We start from the raw sequence: 16,660 nt of genomic DNA, 5'->3' as shown, positions 1-16,660 counted from the left end.
AAGGAGGAGTTGTGTATAGTGGATTAATTTTAGAATTGTATTTTATGATTAACTGAAGTGTTTTATGGTTGGGTAACAGTTTACCATTTTAATTAATTACAGTGAGGATAATAAATATCGAATCTTATAATATACAGACTGTGTGTGATCCCGTATGTAGAGAGTGCCCCTCTTATTTCCATACAAATATTCTCATTTTCTCTATTGTACCTTGCTTCTTCTGCATTGTGGAAAAATCTACTCATACTGGCTCATGTCTAAATATTACATTAAGTAACGTTGCTATGACAAGATATATATCTTTTCAAAATGTATGTTTTACCAGGCCAAACAATTTATTTTGAACACAGAGAAATGTCGAGTTCACATCTGCATTCAGCTTTCCAACTTCTGATCCCTCAGAAGAACAGAAAAATGAAAGATAAATGATCTGTCTTTGTTTGACCATTACGATCAGTTTGCATTAGTTTGTGCCATTTCTGTCAGAGGTTCTGCATGGATCCGTCCCCCATTGACTTTCAATGTAAAGTCTAAACGGATCCGCTCAGGCTACTTTCACACTTAGAAATTTTTCTAAGTTATAATGCAGACAGATCCGTTCTGAACGGATGCAAACGTCTGCATTATAGGAGCGGATCCGTCTGATGAAACATCAGACGGACCCGCTCCGAACGCTAGTGTGAAAGTAGCCTTACTCAGTTTTCATTGGAAAACTATGGATGCTGTCCGCATTGAAGTGAATGGGTCCGCACCCGAGCTGCAAAAAACTGCGGCTCGGATGCGGACCCGAAAAACGGTCGTGTGCATAAGGCCTAAGTCTACATGCATACGACCATGCCGTTTTTTGCGGTACGCAAACCGCGGATCCGTAACAAACGGATGCTACCTGTGTGCCTTTTTGCAATTTACGGAATTGGCGTCCCATTGTAGAAATGCCTATTCTTGTCCGCAAAACGGACAAGAATAGGACATGCTATATTTTTTTTGCGGGGCCACAGAACGGTGCAACGGATGCGGACAGCACACGGAGTGCTGTCCGCATCTTTTGCGGCCCCATTGAAGTGAATGGGTCCGCATCCGAGCCGCGGCTTCGAATGCGGACCAAAACAACGGTCGTGTGCATAAGGCCTAAATCTGACATTAGCTAATAAAACTGTATCAAGTTACCTTCATTCATAACAATGGACACAATGGAGATGTAATCATGGGGATCTTGATCTGGCAGGATGAAATGACAATCTCTTTCGAAAGGAAAAAGTTCATATAGTCCTTCAGGAGAACTCACTCCACAAAGCATCAGGACCACTCTGTGTGAGGGCTGTAGAAGTTTAAAGAAATTGGTACTTTGATTTTCACAGAAGATCTTCAGAATATCTTTGGTCAAGACTAATAGTTTACACTGCCACATAGAGCCAATAAGGTCTTTCACCATCTTATTTGATTCATAGCTCACATCATAAAGAAATACGTCATCAATTTGTAAATGTGATGTCAGCAGTTCCTTCAGATACGTGGCCCATTCTTCTCCACTTTTCTCATAAATCACCAAAAGATTTTTTGTCATTTCTGAAAAGATAAAATATATTATATTCATTATCAATATTTTGTGAGACTACTTGGAAAATTAATTAAACAGAGATAAGGATGAGCAAATCTATTCTAATGAATCAATTTGACTCATTAGCAGGAATTCTTGACCTGTGAGGGGCTGGCCTGTTGATTGACTGGCGCCAGATATCTAGCGTGGGTCTGACACACTGGGCCCCGCACCGTTGCTCCGAGTAGCAACACAGGCGCCGAAGCTCAAATTCGACTTTAGGAGCAGCGACTCCGCTTGCGCTGCTACCTCGAAGTGCAGTGGTGCATGCGCACTCCCTGCTCCAGGCCCTGTCAATCAACAGGCAGGTGGGGACATCTTCACCTGTGGCAAAATTCCTGTGCTAATGAGGCAAATCGATTTGTTACAATCTATTCACTCATCCCTAAAACAGACTAATTCAAAAACTGCCTTTGTTACCAATAGTAAACAATCATAGAGAAGCTTTCATATATTTTTTTTATTCTATGGCAAAATGAAACAAAAATTAAAAGATGTATTGGTTGCCATGGGCAACAAAGACAATTTTCTCTTAAGCTGTTTCACGAATCTGCGCCTATGTGTTTGAAAATGTTCCAAAAGTTTAGTCAGAAACGGTCAGACCAGAATAGAGGTCCCCTGGCGCCTATACCCAGTTTTCTCAACCATTTCTAGTCACATAGTCCAAGTGCTTATGTAAATTGTTTGCGACTCTTGTTACCTACGTATATTCATCTACATATAGTTTAACAGATGCTCAGGGTCTGTTTATCTCGTTCATTGGTTGTTTTAGCTAACATTGATGCAGATTCTAATTTGCATTATAACTTTTTCATAACAATATAAGGCAGAATTTGATATGGAGAAAAAGCTAAAAGTTAACCTGTTATTCAGCTAATTTAAAGAAGACTTTTCATGGGAATTTTCTAGTTTAATAAAATAGCATCAGCGGGGGGTACCCCACAAGGAAAGGTGACACCCCGGTTGTTTTTCTAAAATACCACTCGTACACCCCGCTGTGCCCCCCTGCAGTGTTAATCCTAACCAGCTGTACAGAGAGGAGATGCCAGGGTTTCTCAATGGCTGTGATGCTCTCCATTGTGATTGTATCCCGGCACAGCCAGGCAGAAGGAGACTCCCATTGAGAAACCCCGGTATCTCCTCCTCCCTGTACCGATGCTCAGGATTAACATACTGAGCGGGAAAGCTGCAGGGGGGCACAGCGGGGAGTACGCGTGGTATTTGAAAATGACAACCAGGGTGTCAGCATCAGCGGGGGTTGCGCCGCAAGGAAAGGTATTTAATTAAACTAGTAAATTCCAATGAAAGGTCATCTTTAACTCAAAAATTTAGATAAACTTACTTCACAAATAAAAAAAATCTGTATACAGAATCTAAGTTTTATTTCAATACATTGTTTTCTACCATTTTGACATTGCATATGCAATACCCCAGAGAGGGTATTTGCAAATTGTTTAGTTTATAATGCTATTGTAATGTTTTACCTATGTCTTATACTGTTACACTAGGATATGGTGTATGAGTGGCTAACCACCCCTTCCCTCTCTCTTGATAGGAATAAACTAGTCCTAGTCCTACTTACTGTCAGGATGGAAAGCTAATTAGTGAAATTAAGAAACTAGTAAAGAGACAGACAGCACGTTCATAAGCTTCTGCTCCATAGGGCCTTAGGACCAGAAATCCAATTCATCTGTGAGGAATGCTTCTTCAGATAAATTGGAAGGTCATAGGGCTGGAGAAACCATCAACGCTACAGTTTTACAGACCGCAGAGTTACCAGCTACCACAGCTTTACAAACACTGCTACAAGGGGATAGCAAGTTAAGACACCCTTCACCACCGTTCAGTAAAGGCAAACCCTAAAGCCTGCATTACGTTGTGGACAATTAAAACCACAGGTGCCAGCTTTATAGCCGTAGTGAAGGGGAATCAGGAGGAAGAGACTGTCAGCTAGCATACTTCTGAGTGCCATCAATTGCCATCTAACGAGCCACCATACATCATCATCTGGTGACAGAGACTGCACCTTGTTATTAATATTTATGAATGTACCACAAGTTGTTCTTTGCACTCAACAAAGAGAGACATTTCATGTTCTCCTATGTCTGTATGATTCCTTCACACCACTTTTTTACTGCACTGAACCCCACAGACAGACAGCCTGAGAGAGTACACTGTGACACAGTATCTCATCAGAGTAACTACCACTCCCATCCTCTGCACCAGCTCTTCAGGGGCTTGCTGCACAGAGTCTATACAACTCCTTCACACAGCTCCCTCTACTACCCTTGCTATTTGCTTAGTGTTAGAGATAGCAGCAGGAAGGGGGAGAAGGTTGCACATGGCAGATCAGAATGTGGAGGGGCGAAGGCATCCTAATTTTTTGAGGAGGCAAATCATACAGGCTGTAATGTAGACAGTGTAGATAGGAAACATACAGAAAGCTGTTTAAAAGGACTGGGATGAATCACTAGACTGTTTTTGAGTGTGGAGAGAACCAACAGAAGCGGGCACCAACGAAAGACAGAAGACACTGCTTAGCATCAGTATCTAAACCTACATTCTATATTGGTGTTGGAGCCCATAGCTAAAATAATCCACAAAAGAAATAATAATATATTTCCTTTATTAATCTCAATTAAAATACAAGCAAGTTAAAATTAGAAGAATTCATATGATTGTGGGAGGAAGCCGTTGGCGAAACACGTTGGGTAAGTGGGGGACCTTCATGCAGACAGTGTGTACTTGATGCTCTTTTTTCATTGTTCCACTATTTTGTGGCTTGTGGTACCAGGTTTTCGGTTTATTGTGGAGTTAGTACCCTACTAGTTAGTTTATTTTAACCTTCTTCCTCGCACAATCATGTGGATTCTGGATTCCTCGAATTTTAACTTGCTTGTATTTTAATTGAGCTTAATAAAGGAAATATATTTTGATTTATTTTGTGGATTATTTTTGTTATGGGCTCCAACACTAAGGTTTAGATGAAATTCCTGGATGTGCCCGAAAATAGGTCTGGTTGGTATAGGATTAATTAGCATCAGTATCTGCCAACACATTGGAGAAGAGATCATTCATGGGCTATAGAAGAGAAAAGCATGGGAGGGACATGCCCACATCAGAAAAGTCTGAAACTCATAGCAGGTTGCTATTACAGTGGCCGCTCATGGCCAGCATTGTTCTACATTCCCTGGCCAGGGGCCTGGACCAGCCTCCCACTGTCTTCTTTCCAACAGACCCAGACAGTGGGTCTGCTCTGTTCCTCCACACAGGCTGCAGCCTGCTTGCCAGCAAAACCTCTCCTGCTTTGTCTGTAGGGACTGGAGCTTACGCACTTCTTCACCTGTGGAGGGGTGCCCGTGCATTAGGTTTATAGCGAGTTAGTTCCCTACTAAGGTGTGCTGTATTCTGTTGTCTGCCTGTATACCAACTTTCTGTCTGTTCACAGGATTCTGACCCGACTTGTGCCTGACCTCCGTATTGGAACTCTACTGCCTGCTCAAACCTTGGGCCATTAACTCTACCGCACGTGCTCTGGCTGCCCTGTCCCTGACTAGGATTTTGCCTGACCTCTCAGTGCCTTGCACCAGTGTCTTTGAACCCTGTGGTTCAGCCCTCAATCACACAGAGACTACTCCAGGAGGTAGTAGCCTCAGAGTTCCTCTGCAGAAAAGTCTAGACCCCTGTATAGCATATCATATTTACAATAACACAAATTTTAAAATAAAAAAATGGCTCCCAAAAAGTTGATAATAATGGGCCAATTTTAGACACTTAAAAAGAGCTACTCTAAGACTCGCACTAATAAAAGCTAAGTACAGTAGGTGTCCTGAGAAATAAAACATGGCACAGCAACTTTTTTTTTCCTAAGGACACATATGCTCCTATATATAACATATATATATATATATATCTGAAATATATATTCATAAGGGGACCAGAGGTGTCCATTTATTACATGGGCAGCTACTTGAATGGCTGCAGTGTAATGCCATATGTCTGGCTGACACAATTTTCCCCTGCAAAAACAGTTGCTTGGGTCCTATCAGAATGGGGCTGTCCCTGATAAAACAGGTCCTTCCAATCTATTATTTTATTCAACTATTTCTGTTATGCTAGTTAGATTATTTTGAGTCACTACCACATGGTGTAACCCAACATTACAAAAGTCCTAAATAATCTTTTGTTATGTGGAATTAAATTGAGCATTCGGGAAAATTGTTATACTCTGTAGATAAAGCGGAGTGTATGTGTGTATGTATGTCCGCTAAAGGAATCGTCACACCGTCGCATTTACAATCACAAAATTTGGCACACAGGTACATCAGGTGTCTGGAAAGGTTTTAGACCAGGTCTTAGCTCTCTATGACGTACCGTTCCTGAGATATTCCCAAAAAAATGCATTAGCCAATAGAAGCTTGGTCACATGACCCTTATCAGCCAATTGACGCTTGCAGGCCAGTCTCCACACACACACAGCTTTACACCAGGTTTCCATAACAACCCAGCCATTTTTCTTCACTGCTGTAGGTGAGCTTTAAAGGAAATCTGTCACCAGGATAATCCCTATTGAAGTAAAGCCATGGCCTAATAGCACTTAGTACCTTATTTCCAGATGTGCCTTTGTTCCAGCAATATATATTTTTATCCTCTGAAAATTCAGTTTATTTGGTAAGCAAATTAGCCAGTAAGGTGCCCAAAGGGGCGTCATTCTTGCAGGAAGGAGGCCAGACACGCCCCATGCAACAATGTGTCCACCTTCAAAAGATGAACCTAAAACCCTGCCCCCAGTTTTCCTTAAGTTACGCCCCTGATCCGGTTAGGCCACACCCCCACCCACTCCAGCCAACAGAGATTGAAAAAATTAAGATAAACCTCCCACTTCTGTCAGCTGCAGGGGTGGGAGGTACGGTGACTTTCTTCTGTTATTGAGAGTAATAAAAATGTACAAATAAATTCTCTGGTAGCTATAATTTCTCAATTGTCATCATTAGCGGTGACTTATATTTCCTCTCACTGTTATGTAAGAATTTCCTCTTGAACTAAGGCCAACCCGTTGAAAAAGCAGAAAGAAATTGGCTGAAATGTTTTTGTCAACCAACTGATACATTGAATGCTTGCAATACTTTCCTTCAGAAAATACTTCATGTTCGCTGACGCATCAGGTGATCTGGTCTATAAAATGGTTGTTGTCGAAAGCAGTGAAAAACTTTTTTTCTTTTAAGTTTCTTTCCAATATTTGTACGAGATACAGATATTCAAACAAATCTTTATTGTTTGCTTGGAATGGTATTGAGCTGTTGAAATAGATCTAATGGATGGTATATTTATACAAGGAAGAATAATATGTTCTGTCGACTGCAAACTGCTGTCAGGAAATCTTGAAACATCACCCAACTTAGAGAGCTTTATTAAAATCATAAGTTTTGCCAGTCTGTGTCAGTAAAAATAAAGCAATGAAACTAAAGGTTTCTTGTACTGAACAACTTCTGAATTGTTAATCTTTACTGAGATCCTCACTCACAAAATAAATGATAAACAGTCTCTATATTTATTTTAGAGATGAGCAAGCCATTCTATTGATTTGGAATGCATCCCAAATTTCCCCAAAAAATTCAGATTCTAAAGAAACCAATTTTTTGTGATGCATTTCAGGCAAATCATAGAAAGAGAAAAAAATAACTTGTGTAATATTCCACAGGGAAAGAGACATACAAACCAGTTCTACTCCCAAAAGAAAAAAGTCCTGAATATCCCCATATTACTCTTCTCTAAATTACATGTGTCAGGTCAAGTGTTTCCTTGCCATGTTGAAGCTCATTGGCCTGGGAGAAAGTAGCCACTAGAGATGGCCATGCGTTTCGCCCGGCGGTCGTTTTGCGGCGAACTTTGCTCGTTTGCGGTTCGCTGAACATATGGCGATGTCCACTGGTGCCATATTCTTTTGCCATGTGCTGAACTTTGACCCATGACACATCCATCAGGTGGGACAGGACAGCCAATTGAGACGTTTCAGCACATGGACACACCCCCTACCCTTTAAATAAACCCAATCTGGCCGCCATTTTACATTCAGTCTTTTGCCAGTGTAGGGAGAGGTTGCTGTGTGGAGCAGGGACAGACTGTTAGAGACACCAAACGCTAGCTAATAGGGCCACAAAGTTCCTTTTAAGGACTGGTATCGATAGGTGTGACATACTGAGGGGTGTGATATACTTATAATATATTTTCTAACATAGAAAGTATATTATAGTGCCTTTGTAGTGTGCAGCAGTTGTGTGCAGTTCTGCTGCGATGCTGCAGCTATACAGAGGGACAAACGCTATTGGAACAACTAATTGCAACTGATGTGATATACCAGTTGCCCACCAAAAAAACTGATTGAGGCAGGGGTGTTATATACCTATAATATAATTTCTATATCGTGCATTTGTATTGTGCAGCATTTGTGTAAGGTTCTGCTGAGATACAGCAGCTATACAGAGGGACAAACGCAATTGGAATAACTAATTGCCACTGGAATGATATACCTGTTGCCCCAAAATAAACTGATTAAGGGGTTTGATATACCTGCTTCCAGAAAATACTGCTCTTCTATAGGGACTTTGTCACAGGGTAATTTTGAAAATGACAGGCAGAGGAAGAGGCAGGCCATTCCACAAGGGTAGTAGGGGTCAGGCAGGTGCACCAGGCCGAAGCCTAAGTAGGAATTTCAAGAAGGTGCGTGCGATTATATCAAAGGATGCACCAGAGTTGGTTGAGTGGCCTTCCGCTTCTGCACACTCCTCATCCTCTGTATCAGCACCCTCCTCACTCTCTGCTGTGTGCACCCCCAAAGACACCACCACCATAACCCCTCCACTCGAGTCAGAGGAATTATTTTCCCATCCATTCCCAGACCTTACCAATGTGCAGCCATTCTTGGCATCGGATCAGAAAGAGGAGGTAGCAACGGCCGCCACCCAGTGGTCTGATGACAGTACCCAGATCAGTCAAAGGAGAGTGGTCCCCGCTGTTGCTGCCTGCTCTGAGATCTCTAATGTCAGTGGTGGTAAAGGTGACGATGATGACGTGTCGATGGACGTCAAGTGGGTGCCCACAAGAGAGGAAGAGCAGGGGAGTTCAGAGGGAGAGACGGAGCAGCAGATAGGGAGGAGAACGAGGCAAAACTCGCAGTGCACAGAAGTAAAAAAGCAGACTGCAAATGTATCTAGAGCGAGCCATCCACCATGCACGGTCACATCTGGCGCTCCCAGGACGCAGCACATGGCTCCGCAGTGTAGGCTTTTTTTTAACGTGCCAGCTGTTAACAAAGTGTTTCCATCTGCAGCCTGTGCTATCAACAAATAAGTCGCAGTAAGCCCAACACTCACCTAGGGACGACCGCCTTAAGAAGGCACCTGGCCTCCCATCACCGAGTCCAGTGGGAGCAACACCGTCAGAACCCACAAAGCCTCACTCCCGGCGCTCCACGTCCTGCCTCTTCTCCTTTCTCCTCCCATTTTCCTCCATTCCACCTTCCACCGTGCCGTCGTCGCATTCATCTGGCAGGCTTCCGTCGCCCAAATGTTCAAGCGTATAAAGTTCATGATTGATGACGCCGGATAACCCTCTTGCCTAACGGCTGACCGCTGGCTTGTCGGAACTGCTAGCCCGCCAACTACTGCCATATAAACTGGTGGACTCAGAGGCCTTTAGAAAATCTGTGGCTATTGGCACACTGCAATGGAAGGTTCCCGGAAGGAAATATTTCTCTCAGAAGGGCATCCCTGAGCTATATGGCCATGTTCAGCGGCAAGTGAATATATCTCTGGCACACAGTGTCAGTGCCAAGATACATCTGACCACAGACACGTGGTCTAGCAAACATGGGCAGGGAAGGTACATAACTTTTACTGCCCACTGGGTGAACCTTCTGATGGCCATCAAGCATGTAACCCGTGGCACCCGTGTGGATTTGGTGTTACCGCCACGGATTGCATACAGGCCTGCCTCTTCTTCTCCTACTCCTACTCCATCCTCCATCTCCTCCTTGGCTGAGCCCTCCTTTTCCACTGCTACCGCCTCTTCCGCTGCACCCCCCAAGCTCCCCAGAACCTTTTTGACGTGCCAGGTGAGACGTTGCCATGGTGTGCTGCGGCTGTTGTGCCTGGAAGCCAAGAGCCCGGTCCTGCACTGATTTTAGCTCTGCGGTCATAGGCCGATCAGTGGCTAACCCTGCTCAATTTGACAGTTGTTAAAGTGGTGTGTGACAACGGTGCCAATCTGCTGAGCGCGCTGAAACAGGGCAAAATGACGCACGTGCCGTGCATGGCACACGTCCTGAACTTAGTCGTGCAGTGATTCGTTGCCAAATACCCCGGGGTCCAGGACGTCTTGTGGCAGGCCAGGAAAATCTCTGGCCATTTAAGAAGATCTTACACGCCCATGGCTCGCCTTGCTGACGTCACCATTTGCCCGTCAGACGTCTAATTTGGAACTGCCCGACGCGCTGGAACTCCACCTTGTATATGCCTGATAGGCTGCTCCAGCAAAAACGTGACATTAACAACTACCTGCAAAACACCACTGCCTAACTGGCTACTAGCCACTCTTGTCCCAGGAAATAAAACTTTACTTTTACTTATTTTATTTTAACAATTGAGAAGAGTAAACTTATGTGAGCTACCTAAAAAATTAAAACTAGCTATACCTCACTGGATGCTATTCCAGAGTGATAAACACCATAGGATTGCAGGCGGGGGTGCACTAACCCACACTGCTTTCCTTAGTTTCCTGCTATAATGGCTAAAGTATTACTCTGTGTCTAGTTATTCCTAACCCCCACGATTTGAGGTGTATGTTGACAGGCAAGGGCCTGTTCACATTGACATTGGAGGTGAGGGTCTACAGCTGAGCAGACCGTATGAAACTTTGGAGTGAGGGTCTACAGGTGAGCAGATTGTATAAAACTTTGGAGTGATGGCCTACAGGTGAGCAGACTGTATGAAACATTGGAGTAAGGGCCTACAGGTGAGCAGACCGTATGAAACATTGGAGTGGGGGCCTGAAGGTGAGCGAACCCCTTAAAACATTGTAGTGAGGACCTACAGGTGAGCAGACAGTATGAAACATTGGAGTGAGGGCCTACAGCTGAGCAGACCATATGAAACATTGGAGGTGAGGGCCTACAGGTGAGCAAACCCTATAAAACATTGTAGTGAGGGCCTTATGGTGAGCAAACCCCATAAAACATTGTAGTGAGGGCCTACAGCTGAGCAGACATATGAAACAATGGAGGTGAGGGCCTTATGGTGAGAAAACCCCATAAAACTTTGTAGTGAGGGCCTACAGGTGAGCAGACCGTATGAAACTTTGGAGTGAGGGCCTACAGCTGAGCAAACCCCAATTTTTTTTTTAGTGAGGGCCTACAGCTGAGCAGACCGTATGAAACATTGGAGTGAGGGCCTACAGCTGAGCAGACCGTATGAAGTATTGGAGGTGAGGGCCTGAAGGTGAGCAAACCCCATAAAACATTGTAGTGAGGGCATACAGCTGAGCAGACGTATAAAGCATTGGAGGTGAGGGCCTTATGGTGAGCAAACCCCATAAGACATTGTAGTGAGGGCCTACAGCTGAGCAGACTGTATGAAACATTGTAGTGAGGGCGTACAGCTCAGCAGACCGTATGAAACATTGGAGGTGAGGGCCTGAAGGTGAGCAAACCCCATAAAACATTGGAGGTGAGGGCCTACAGCTGAGCAGATGTATGAAACATTGGAGGTGAGAGCCTACAGGTGAGCAAACCCTATAAAACATTGTAGTGAGGGCCTTATGGTGAGCAAACCCCATAAAACATTGTAGTGAGGGCCTACAGCAGAGCAGACGTATGAAACATTGGAGGTGAAGGCCTTATGGTGAGCAAACCCCATAAAACATTGTAGTGAGGGCCTACAGCAGAGCAGACGTATGAAACATTGGAGGTGAGGGCCTTATGGTGAGCAAACCCCATAAAACATTGGTAGTGAGGGCCTACAGCTGAGCAAACACCAAAAATTTTTTGTGAGGGCCTACAGCTGAGCAGACCGTATGAAACATTGGAGTGAGGGCCTACAGCTGAGCAGACCGTATGAAGTATTGGAGGTGAGGGCCTGAAGGTGAGCAAACCCCATAAAACATTGTAGTGAGGGCCTACAGCTGAGCAGACGTATAAAGCATTGGAGGTGAGGGCCTTATGGTGAGCAAACCCCATAAGACATTGTAGTGAGGGCCTACAGCTGAGCAGACTGTATGAAACATTGTAGTGAGGGCCTACAGCTCAGCAGACCGTATGAAACATTGGAGGTGAGGGCCTGAAGGTGAGCAAACCCCATAAAACATTGTAGTGAGGGCCTACAGCTGAGCAGATGTATGAAACATTGGAGGTGAGGGCCTACAGCTGAGCAGAGCATATGAAACTTTGGAGTGAGGGCCTACAGGTGAGCAGACTGTATGAAACATTGGAGTGAGGGCCTACAGTGAGCAGACGTATGAAACATTGGAGGTGAGGGCCTTATGTGAGCGAACCCCATAAAACATTGTAGTGAGGGCCTACAGGTGAGCAGGCCATATGAAACATTGTAGTGAGGGCCTACAGGTGAGCAGACCGTATGAAACATTGTACTGAGGGCATATATACTGTATGAAACAGGAGGAGGAGGAGGATGAGTAAACAAGATTCAAACATATACCCTTTTATGGAGGTGAAAAGGGTGCATCTGAATCTTGTGGATTGAGTACATTGTAAAGCATAGATTTAAATTGCGTGTTTGTTCATCATTAGCTCAGCGTTCCTCTGGTGGAGTGGAGAAGTCAGGGGCAATCCAGGCCTTGTTCATTTTTATCTGATTTAACCTGTCAGCATTGCCAGTGGACAAGCGGATACGTTTATCTATTATGATGCCACCAGCAGCACTAAATACACGCTCAGACAAAACGTTGGCTGCAGGGCAGGCCAACACCTCCAAGGCGTAGATCGCAAGTTTGTGCCACGTGTCCAGCTTGGACACCCAGTAGTTGTAAGGCACTGAGGGATCATTTAGGATGCTGACACGGTCTGCTATATATTCCTTCACCATTTTCCAAAACTTTTCCCTCCTTGTACCACTAGGCCACACTTCAGGATGAGGTTGCTGGCAGGGTGTCATAAAAGTGTCCCATGCCTTGGAGAGTGTTGCCCTGCCTTTGTTGGAACTGCTGTGTGTTCCCATTGTCTCCCGTCCCCAGGTGCCTAAGGAAGTACTGACTCTGCCTTCAGCGTTGTCAGAGGAAAAATTCCGGAGCAATCTCTTAACAATTACCTTTTGGTATTGCACCATTTTACTCGTCCTCTCCACCACAGGAATGAGAACTGAGAAGTTTTCTTTGTAGCAGGGGTCGAGAAGGGTGAACACCCAGTAATCCGTGTTATCTAAAATGCGTATAACGCGAGGGTCGCGGGTAAGGCAGCCTAACATGAATTCAACCATGTGTGCCAGAGTATCAACAGGCAAGATGTCGACATCGGGATGACTCTCCATCTCCTCTTCCTCCTCCTCCTCCTCTTTGGCCCATCCACGCTGAACAGCTAGCCTCAGTAGCAGAGGCAACAGCCTCCATCTCCTCCTCCTGCTCCTCCTCCTCTTCACTGTCCAATTCGTCCTGAGAAGACGAACTATGGGTGGTCTGGATATCACCCTGTGAGATGTCCTCCCCCAGTTCCTCGTCTGCCACATTCAGAACGTCGCCCTTAATTGTGAGCAGCGATCGTTTGAGTAGACACAGCAGTGGGATGGTTAAGCTGATAATAGCGTTATCGCCACTAACCATCTGTGTGGATTCTTCAAAGTTTTTTAAAATCTCACATAGGTCTGACATCAATGCCCACTCCTCGCTTGTGAATAGTGGCAGTTAAATTGAAATGTATTCCACAACTGCCCTCTGCTGCTCACAAAGCCTGGACAACATATAGAACGTAGAGTTCCAGCACGTGCTCATGTCACACAACAGTCAGTGAGCTGGAAGCCGCAAGCGCTGCTGCAGCATTGACAGGCCGGCTGAAGCTGTGGACGACTTGCGAAAAATGGGCACACACGCGGCGCGGCTTCACTAGTAGCTCTGGCAAATTGGGGTATGTTTTGATAAACCGCTGAACCACTAAGTTTAAGACGTGGGCTAGGCATGGGATGTGTGTCAGGTTGCCGAGCTCCAAAGCCGCCACCAAGTTACAGCCATTGTGAGACACAACCATGCCTGGTTGTAGTTTGAGTGGAGAGAGCCATAGCTCGGTCTGTTCCCTTATACCCTGCCAAAGCTCTGCGGCGGTGTCCTGTTTGTCGCCTAAACAGATCAACTTCAGCACAGCCTGTTAACGCTTACCCACAGCAGTGCTACACTGCTTCCAGCTAGCGACTGATGGCTGATGTCTGCTGGAGGTGGAAGTGGAGAAGGATGAGGCAGAAGAGGAGGAGAAGTGGGGGGTAGGATCCAGTAACATAGTTGCTTGAGGAGACCCTGATGGACGTAGGGCCCGCAATCCTGGGCGTGGGTAGCACCTGTGCCAGCCCAGGTTACGACTCACTCCCGGCCTCCACCACATTCATCCAGTATGCAGTCAGGGAAATGTAGTATCCCTGGCCACCAGCACTCGTCCATGTGTCCGTGGTTAAGTGGACCTTCCGAGTAACTGCGTTGGTCAGGGCACGGGTGATGTTCTGGGACACATGCTGGTGTAAGGCGGGCACGGCACATCGTGAAAAATAGTGGCGGCTGGGGACTGTGTACCGAGGGACCACGACCGACATCAGGCTGCGGAAGGTCTCAGTGTCCACCAGCCTATATGGCAACATTTCAAGGGCCAGTAATTTCAAAAGTTGGCAATTAAGTGCTATGGCCTGAGGGTGGGTCGGGTATTTGCGCTTGCACTTGGACAGGGAAGTGGATGTCGTTTCTGCTGGTTCATTCGAAGGTCCAGGTGCAGGGCGAGAGGCATCTGGGCCTGCGTCTTGGACAGGGGATTGGACAGTACATAACACAGGGGAAGAGGAGGCAGTGGTGTGACCCGCAGACCCAGATTGTGGACCTAGGCGTTCGGCCCACTTAGTAGGGTGCTTGGATGCCATGTGGCGGATCATTCTGGTGGTGGTGAGGTTGCAAGTGTTCATGCCTTGGCTCATTTTGGTACCGCACAGGTTGCAAACTACCACTCTTTTGTCCTCTGCACTTTCCTCAAAAAAGCACCATACTGCGGAACACCTACCCCTTGTTCAGGTTGATTTACGCATGGGGGTGATCGGTGTAATGGTTGCGGGCCTGTTTGGTGTGGGCCGACTTCTCCCTTTTGCAACCCCACTACCTCTTCCAGCCTGTTGCGGTGCTGCGGATCCCTCCCCCTCTGTACTGCTGTCCTCGCTCGGCTTTTCACCTTCCTATGTTGGGTCAATGACTAGAGATGGCCCGAATAGTTCGCCGGCGAATAGTTCCCGGCGAACATAGCTTGTTCGCGTTCGCCGCGGCGGGCGAACATATGCGATGTTCGGTCCGCCCCCTATACATCATCATTGAGTAAACTTTGACCCTGTACCTCACAGTCAGCAGACACATTCCAGCCAATCAGCAGCAGACCCTCCCTCCCAGACCCTCCCACCTCCCGGACAGCATCCATTTTAGATTCATTCGGAATCTGCATTCTCAGTGAGAGGAGGGACAGTGCTGCTGCTGCTGATTCAATAGGGAAAGCGTTAGCTAGGGCATTGTTTTGTGTCCACAGACTCATCTGCTGTAAGGACAGCGTCCTGACAGCACCCCAAAAAGCCCTTTTCAGGGCTGGTACATCAGTCTGCTTTTTTTAAATTTTTTTATATATACATATATTGCAGTTGCCTGCCCGTGTGTGAGAGGAGGGACAGTGCTGCTGATGCTGATTCAATAGGGAAAGCGTTAGCTAGGGCAGTGTTCTGTGTCCACAGACTCATCTGCTGTAAGGACAGCATCCTGACAGATTCCCAAAAAGCCCTTTTCAGGGATGGTACATCAGTCTGCTTTTTTTTATATATATACATATATTGCAGTTGCCTGCCCGTGTGTGAGAGGCTGCAGGCTCAGTCACAGACAGTACTGTGTGCACACCATTCATACAGGGTGTGACAGAAAATACCTTGCAGATAAAAAAAATTCTATTCATTTTTTTTCTGTGATCTAATCCCATTTGCAAGCCCGTGTGTGTCAGGAACACACAGACTGTATTGTGGCCACTGGCTAGTGGCTAGACCTCCACTTATACCATTACAGGGTGTCATTTACTCACAAATACCTCGCAGATAAAAAAAAATTATATTACATTTTTTTCTGTGATCTAATCCCATTTGCAAGCCCGTGTGTGTCAGGCCCACACAGACTGTATTGTGGCTAGTGGCTAGACCTCCACTTATATCGTTACAGGGTGTCATTTACTCACAAATACCTCGCAGATAAAAAAAAATTCTATTTAATATTTTTCTGTGATCTAAACCCATTTGCAAGCCCGTGTGTGTCAGGCCCACACAGACTGTACTGTGGCCACTGGCTAGTGGCTAGACTTCCACTTATACTGTTACAGGGTGTCATTCACTCACAAATACCTCGCAGATAAATAAAAATTATATTTAATATTTTTTTTAACCATCTCCCCGTTCGAAAAATCTATTTAATAATTTGACCCCAGATTGGGGACGTAACAGGGATTAAACTGATGAGAATAGTACTACAGAAAATACCACTCATATCCGGTGGGGCAGTAAATTGCACGGTGCAGACGCAGTGACCGTGGCGTGGATTCAAACAAAGGGGAGGGAGCCAGCATTTTTTTAACCATCTCCCCGTTCGAAAAATCTATTTAATAAATTGACCCCAGATTGGGGACGTAACAGGGATTAAACTGATGAGAAGAGAGAACTACAGAAAATAGCACTCATATCGGGTAGGGCAGTAAATTGCACGGCACAGACGCAGTGACCGTGGATTCAAATAAAGGGGAGGGAGCCAGCGTTTTTTTTAACTATCTCCCCGTTCGAAAAATCAATTCAATTC

General features: G+C 45.5%; 1 protein-coding gene across 3 annotated transcripts in view; it reads right to left on the bottom strand.

Moving 5' to 3' along the window:
• BANK1 (B cell scaffold protein with ankyrin repeats 1) overlaps nucleotides 1–16,660 on the bottom strand; it is a 713,259-nt gene that overhangs the window by 609,855 nt on the left and 86,744 nt on the right. For all 3 annotated transcript variants that reach the window (XM_040418216.1, XM_040418217.1, XM_040418218.1), the window contains exon 2: nucleotides 1,168–1,566. In XM_040418216.1, coding sequence (XP_040274150.1) covers nucleotides 1,168–1,566 — 399 coding nt within the window. The remainder of the gene's footprint in view (nucleotides 1–1,167; nucleotides 1,567–16,660) is intronic.

This window comes from Bufo bufo, chromosome 2, assembly GCF_905171765.1.
Source record: "Bufo bufo chromosome 2, aBufBuf1.1, whole genome shotgun sequence".
NCBI lineage: Eukaryota > Metazoa > Chordata > Amphibia > Anura > Bufonidae > Bufo > Bufo bufo.
This window is presented reverse-complemented; position numbering and strand designations above follow the sequence as displayed.